Source organism: Centroberyx gerrardi, chromosome 14, assembly GCF_048128805.1.
Source record: "Centroberyx gerrardi isolate f3 chromosome 14, fCenGer3.hap1.cur.20231027, whole genome shotgun sequence".
Lineage (NCBI taxonomy): Eukaryota > Metazoa > Chordata > Actinopteri > Beryciformes > Berycidae > Centroberyx > Centroberyx gerrardi.
This window is the reverse complement of record NC_136010.1, coordinates 19,609,594-19,617,291: the sequence shown is the minus strand read 5'-3', so window position 1 is coordinate 19,617,291 and position 7,698 is coordinate 19,609,594. Positions and strand designations below refer to the sequence as shown.

The 7,698-nt window shown below is 47.0% G+C and overlaps 1 protein-coding gene across 3 annotated transcripts; it reads left to right on the top strand.

Annotated features, from left to right (window-relative positions):
- Positions 1-247: 247 nt before the first annotated feature.
- On the top strand, positions 248-4,666 carry xkr7a (XK related 7a). 3 transcript variants are annotated; one of them, XM_071921445.1, is made up of 4 exons: positions 356-623; positions 702-780; positions 3,225-3,424; positions 3,711-4,666. In XM_071921445.1, exons 2-4 carry the CDS (start codon positions 728-730, stop codon positions 4,664-4,666), a joined length of 1,209 nt encoding a protein of 402 aa, XP_071777546.1. In that variant the 5' UTR covers positions 356-623; positions 702-727. The 3 variants fall into 3 exon arrangements, with proteins under 3 accessions (XP_071777545.2, XP_071777546.1, XP_071777547.1); XM_071921446.1 differs by having other exon boundaries at positions 377-614; positions 705-780; XM_071921444.2 differs by having other exon boundaries at positions 248-780.
- The last annotated feature ends 3,032 nt before the right edge of the window (positions 4,667-7,698 follow it).

The following is a 7,698-nucleotide window of genomic DNA, read 5'->3' as shown; positions in this document are numbered from 1 at the left end:
ACAGTGGCCTGCCTCTTGATTTCAGTCGGGATTTAGCGGCGGTGGATCTCTTTCTCTCTCTCTCTCTCTCTCTCTCTCTCTCTCTCTCTCTCTCTCTCTCACTCTCTCACCTACCCTCGCCCTCCTCCCTCCCTCCTTCTCCCCTCCCTCTCTCCCACACGCATGCATACAGACAGGCTGCACGACCCCCCTCCCCCCTTCCATCATTTTCCCATCTCTCTTACTCACTCTCTTCTCTACAACAAACATGGCCGCTAAATCTGATGGTGCACCCGTCTCTCTACGAAACGAAATCCCGCCCGAGTGCCCGTCCAGGTCGGACCAGCGGTCTCCCCAGTGCCGCCCCGCCGAGCAGCGCTACTCCCTCCCGGACTGCTGCTGGACGCTGTGCGCCCTTTTGGTCTTCTTTTCGGACGGGGCCTCAGACCTGTGGCTGGCCGCGGACTACTACCTAAGGAGAGACTACTGGTGGTTTGCACTGACTCTGGTCTTTGTGATAGTCCCGTCCGTGGTCGTGCAGGTGCTGAGCTTCAGATGGTTCGCCTACGACTACTCGGAGACCACCGAGAGTGGCACGGCGGCTGCGGCCGTGGTCGCCGCGTCGGGAGCGGAGAGCGACTTCAGCACCAAGGACAGCGACGAGCGGGGCGCTGGCCGCACTGCCGCGGTCGGGGTGCTGCCTGGGACGGGCAACAGGGGAGGAGCCCGGGGCTGCTGCAGAGCCTTCATGTGGCTCTTCCAGGCCGTCGTGCACGTCTTTCAGCTGGCGCAGGTCTGGAGGTAAGACCGGCCACTCATAACGGCATCTGACAGGGTAAACTACACACTCTGTCTCTGCCTTTCTCTCAGTGTGTGTGTGTGTGTGTGTGTGTGTGTGTGTGTGTGTGTCGCTCATGCATTCTTCTTCAAAGCCCAGCAACACTCCCCGTGGCTAAATGGTTATGAAACATAATCATTCAGAGAAGACTTGTGCCCAAAATGCCAAAATGTCTTTTGTATTGTTTGATGTCTCCCCAGCTTGGAAAGGGAGAATTAGGCTCCACCTCCCTTTCCTGACGCGCTTCTAGGTCAATAATCTCCCGGGGAAAATCGTCAACTCATCCACACCAATCGCCTTACAAATATAGTAAAATCCCTTTGTCTTTAGGGGTTTTGGGTGAGGAAGAGCCTGACTGTTTGGGATGTATGCATTCTGCTGGGTGGGGAGAGCTATATTGGTCCCAAACCATAATGTGAACTGAGGAGATGTGTAGTCATAAATGTCAGGAGTGTCGCCTCATATTTGCACAGTGATGGATGATCTGTGTACTTGATTGCCTATCACTGTTTGTGTCGTGTCAGTCCTTAGCTGGAGGCTTGTACTTTGGTGTTGATATTTGCAAAATCTGCATCCTCAAATCTCCCAGCTTAAGTAGTTTTGAGATTTTTAAGTCTGATCCTGTCAGCTGAGAGTCCAAACACGCTTAATTGCCAGGCAGGCTGTGAGGCTGAAAACAAACTAGTGTACACTTTCACATTACTCTCACACGGATGGTAGTAGGTCTGTAGGTCAGCTACTCAGTCAGTGATGGTGAGGCAGTCCTCAAGCTCAGAGTGCGCTGATTGATTTTGACAGGCTTGAACTGCTGCCAGCCAGGAAGAGGCATCTAGCTGAACTGTGGTGGGAGGAGGGTTAGACAAATAATGTGTATGATACAGAGAGACAAATAATGTGTTTATACAGATATTGTGATGATACAGAAAGACAAATAATGTGTTTATACAGATACTATGATGATACAGAAATCTGACGCAAATCAATTATACTATCTATCTGTAGGCCTACAATCTCTCCCTCTCCCTCTCTCTCTCTGTGGTCTCTCTTCCTGCCTCTTTAGACAGTCCTATGGGCAATATTTATTGATTCCTTATTTCCTCATGGAGACGGAGACTTGTGTGTGTGTGTGTGTGTGTGTGTGTGTGTAAGTGTGTGTGCGCGTCAGGAGCACGTTAAAGCAGCGTGGCAGAGCAGAATTACCGGTAATGCCATTAAAGCTGTTGTGTGCGCTCTGCTCATCGCTGCTGCTCTCAGACCGGCGTGTCTGCACATTAAGAGGATTACCGTTGTGTGTTTTACCCTCAGCTGTTAACTCAGGAATGATCTGTCACTGATACATAGTCAGGTGAACCGGGATCAATTTGGGCCAGCTATTAGAATTAAATGCCAATGCGCACCGGATGGGATATGAGCTGTGATGCAGACACGATGAAACAGTGTGTGTGTGTCCTGTGTGGCTGGATCTTTGACCCTCATTACAGCATGTACGCTCTATTTTCTCAGTGTGTGACATCCCAAGGCACACTTTGTGTAGCAGGAACCAGAACAAAAAAGGGTTACACAAACTCCCTCCTGGTTCACTGGGCTTATTGACATGGGACACTTCTGACCCTTCTCCCTGAGGCAATTACTGAGACATTTTTAGCTTCAGTCTTCAGCGAGCACCAATCTTTTCTCCAAACACACATAGTTAGGTGCTGTGTGATGATAAAGGTAATGATTTACACATACTGTATATTTGCCTAGTACAAATAGATGTCACACGTCACTTCATATCTTCAAAGCAAACACATTTATGTGCAAATATGTGTGCGCACAGTGTGTGAATGAATTTCCGTGCATGCAAAGTTGTATGTGTTTGCTACACAAGGTCATTATAGAGCGTGTTGAGACGGGGGCGGGACTACATGCCAGCGGAGCTCAGGAGTTCAACAAGGGATTTGCGACGAGCTTGTTTTTTCCGAAACCCTACAACCTGAAGGCCGGAATGAGTGCATTTATATGGCTTCTTTTCTCCCTTTCCCCTCTTACTTTTCTTTCCGTGGCCCTCTGATTTATTTTATTTGAAGAGAGATTTGACAAGTTCTACAATCTCCCCCTCTGATGCCTGTACTAGAATTAAAAACCACATAGCAGTTCAGTTCAATTCCAGTCTAATCTAAACCCCAGAGGAGGAAGCAACCAGTTATTTTGGCAAGATCTACTGACAGCTCCCGAGTTTGGAGTAATGAGCTGTGACTTCTGAGAGTCTATCTTTGATGGGAAAATATGTTTTGAAGCACAATATAATGACCTAGAATTCTGTTTAATCTCACTTCTTTCATCCCCTCCAAAAAATAGCTGAATTCACTGATGCACTTTTCTGAATTCTGCTCTGTTTCTCCCCATCCCTGACTCTGTTCCATAGGTATGTCCATGCTCTGTACTTGGGGGTGCAGAGCCGCTGGCGCGGCGACCACGAGCGCCATCACTTCTACTGGCGCATGATGTTCGAGAGTGCTGATATCAGCATGCTGCGTCTGCTGGAGTCCTTCCTGAAGAGCGCCCCTCAGCTGGTGCTGCAGCTCAGCATCATGATCCAGGCCAGCCAGGTCCTGCCCCTGCAGGGTGAGTTCCTCCCGATGATCGATCCTTACAGACACCGTCAACATGTCAAAAATAAATCCTGACATCAGTCCATCACACATCTCTAGCCCACACTCTGCGTGACTAGTGATTAGTGCCTTATTGAGGCACCCGCAGAGCAGGAGAAATGTGTCACATATTCTTGCTGCGCTAAATGGTAAGACCGTTCCCCCGAAGCCATTTCCTTCCCCTCTAATTTCTTTCGCTCCCTCCCCCTCTCCATACTGTATCTCTCTCCTCCCACCTCCCATTCTCTCTCTCTCCCCAGGGCTCTCAGCCTCCGCCTCGCTCATATCCCTGGCCTGGATGATTGCCTCCTATCAGAAAGTCCTGAGGGACTCCAGAGATGATAAGCTGCCCATGACCTACAAGGCCGTCATAGTTCAGATCCTGTGGCACTTGTTCACCATCGGCGCCCGTACACTGGCCTTCGCGCTGTTCGCCTCAGTGTTCCAGCTTTACTTTGGCATCTTCATCGTGGCCCACTGGTGCATCATGACATTTTGGATAATTCAAGGTGAAACAGACTTCTGCATGTCCAAATGGGAGGAGATCATCTACAACATGATGGTGGGCATTGTGTATGTGTTCTGCTGGTTCAGTGTGAGAGAGGGCCGCACTCGCTGCAGGATGCTCATCTACAGCCTGACTGTGTTCGTTGAGAATGTGGCGCTCACCACTGCCTGGTACCTGTACCGCGGCCCGCGTACCTCAGATTTCTACGCTGTCATCATGGTGTGTGTGGTGGCCAGCAGCTACGCTCTGGGCACCTTCTTCATGTTTGTGTATTACTGTCTGCTGCACCCTGATGGCCCCATCTCAGGGTGGGGCTATATGGTGGAGAAGGAGGGGCCGGTGGATTCCCTCGCGTCCCCGGCTTCCACCCTTCCCCCTGACCTGGTGAGCAGCCCCCCCAGGACCCTTCAGAGAACTAAAGGGGCAGACAGAGAGCAGGGGTCCGCGGTAGACGGGGACGTGTTTCAGGTACGACCGGCTCGGGGAGCTCAGGCCCCGGTGCCCCGCCTCACCCCCAGGACTGAGGGGCCGGTCATCCGAATAGATCTACCCAGGAAGAAGTACCCCGCCTGGGACGCCCACTTCATTGACCGCCGGCTGCGTAAAACCATCCTGGTGCTCGAAGGCGCTGCGCCGGTCACGCCAAGGATCCAGTACCGCTGTCTGGGTACGCCCAAAGAAATGATGGAGTATGAGACCACCGTGTGATGTGCCGAAGGCGCTGTGACTCAGCTCGCTGCCGTGCAGACGTCCCGGCTCTAAATGGCACAGATGACACTCCCTGAGTAGTCTATTTCAGCTCCACACCTACTCGATTGCTCTCTGTACCGTCGAGCACCGGAGGCAAACTGACAGAGAAAGGGATGGTGTGTGGTGTCTTTTTTTACAAGGCGAAATCCTGACATGCTGTCTAACGATGGTGTGTATTTAGGTTTCTGTATCATTTCTCAGGTCAGGTGGTACAGAAAGAAGTCGTGGACCGAGGTTAAAGAGTCAGCAGCAAGGCTCGCTGTCCAGTGAACTTGCAGAGGAGCCCAGGCAGAGAAGTGGAGTTGTATGATTATCAATCAGAGGTAGAATATCCTCAGTGAAGGTGCTTCAACACATCCTCTCAAGGCAGTTACCACCAGAGACAAGTCTTCAACATGCATGAATATTTATGGCAGCTAGCACTGAAACATCACGCGGCAAGGTGTAGCAGGGTGAGGAGGCGAGGCATTTGAAGATGGGTAACTCACATCCTAATTTCAAACACGACCTACACTAAATATAACGCAGGTACCGATCTACATTACTTCCCATAGCTATTCACTCATGTTGAAGCAGTCTCCGAAACCGCTGTCTCAAAGCTGAAGGGCAGTTTAAAAGCAACATGTATTGAGTTGAATGTAAAAACAGTTGAAAATGTGATATTTGTGACAAGGCTTTGAGCATTTTCATGCTGTTAGTGGGATATACAACATTCCTGTGGTACTATATTTGTTTTTTGAGGTAAGCTAGAAAAAAAAAAAAGATTTGTGTGTGTTTACAAACAATCTGTTGTTTTTGGGCCATGCCATCAATATTATTCTAATAGGACGCACCTTCCTCCAGAATGTGTAATGTATTGAACAATAGTTACATTATTATTTCCATTACGTTTGTAGGATGTATTCTATCGATATGACTCTCGACAGTTGTATTTTTCATACTGCATCCATCTTACACTGCAAAAGCAAAAGAATGGACATTCATTTCCATGTAAATTAAGCTGTACAACGAAGAGAGGGGTTACAGAAGGACAGCACTGTCTGTAATTGTACTGTATCCATACTTTGTTGTCTAGAAAATGTAAAAAAAAAAAATATGGGCTGCAGACTCGTAAGAGAATAGCTTTGATATTATTGATGGTTCAGGCATGTGCTACTTGTTTAATCAGGGTGTCAGGTTGTTGTTCTATAGAATAGTCACAAGAGGGAAATGTCTGAACTGTGTGTGTGTGTGTGAGTGTGTGTGTGTGTCTGCGTGTGTGCGTGTATGTGTGTGTGAGCTCACATACCAGCATGCACATATCCAGTATGGATGGATGGGGGGGCGAGAGATATTGAGAGTGTCCTGTCATGTGCATTTGAGTTCATATGAAACGGTGTCATTGAAATATGACAGTTTTGTTCTAAACACTGTCCAGTCAACTCATTTTCCCAGACGACACTGAAATAAATTGCCCACGAAGCACCATTGCCACCACTGTCACAGTAACAAGGCCAGAGGCTTTGATTATGGTGCTAACTGTTGAGTCTATTATGTAACAACAACACGGCATACCATAAACAGTGTTCTGGAAAGAGTTCGGCTGGGCTGTACCTCAAACACAAACAAAAAGCTAGAATCAAAGCCTTAAACTGGTCATGCCAGACTGTTGCTGTTCACAGCAAAAAAAAAAGAAAAAATATGAACAAAAGAGTGATTTCATTATGTTGTTGTTGCTAAAATAAAGAGCAATGTGTTTACCTGATTTGTGCTGAGTTGGTGTCTTTACAACACGGTGTAAGCCATACAGAACCACCGCAAGACAGAGGGAGAGAGAGAGAGAGAGAGAGAGAGAGTGTGCTAAGGAGACAGATTGTTCTGATTAGATTGAGACTAAATCCCATCTCTATGTTGCAGTGGATCAGTGGATTAGTGAACTGCCCCGCTTGCCTGCAATACCTATATCCACAGAGGTCACTGGCCTTTCACCAGATGAACCTGTTCTCTAACTTATTTTCCACAAACAGATTTTTTTTTTTACACAGTGCTATCATTGTAATTCTCTACAATCTGTAAAGGAGCTTCCAGAATTTCCAATAGTCTAATCTATTGATCATGACTAAGCCCCCACTTGGGACACGCAAAAGCTTTCACACTTCAGCTTTTGTCTCTGAGAAATTGGCTTCAGTCTCATGTTTGCAAGTCAATGGAGTGTGAAACCAAAATCAAAATCCCTCCTTCTATTGCTGTAGTAACAGACAGAACAAGTAATAGAGCCGTTTGCCAGAACTTGTCTTGGATCTCAGAGCAACAGTTTCACATCCCACTGACTTGCTCACAAATGCTAATAGATGGCTGCTGCCATTTTCTCAGAAGCAAAAGCTCTAGTGTGAAAACTTTTTCAGTGTCCATAGAGGGGGTGATTAGTGATTAAATTAAGTTATATTACTCTATCAAATTATAACTATAATATATACATTTTGAGGCGATGTAGAAGGGCAATTTTGATAATAGGCTACATATGAACAACAATATTCTTTAATGGTACGTTTGTTCCTTACAACCAACTCTACCATCAACATTGATATTGTTCCTTTTGCCTGTGTCTGTTATGCTGAAGGAAACAATCTATCTACATTGCCACAAAATATTGCTGGTGTATCATTAGCTTTAAACCTAGTATACTGATGTGAGAGAAATTTGAAAGCAGAAGACTCTGATATCACGTGTCTGACAATCGAAAACAATACTAGGTGTCCCCCATAGATAATAGAAACATATTGTCATGACATATTATCATAACAAATTATAGAAAAGCTGTCAAGTGAAGTTGGTAACAATGTATATTTTCTTTGTTTCCAGCGCACCGCCCATCTTCTCCACACATCCAATCAACTACGAGCAACATGAATAATTTTGCATAATGACCCTCTCATCCAATCATCTAGGACTGTTTCTCGAAACTATTTTGCATAATGATTACTCAGGCCAATCAGCTCTCAGTGGGCGTG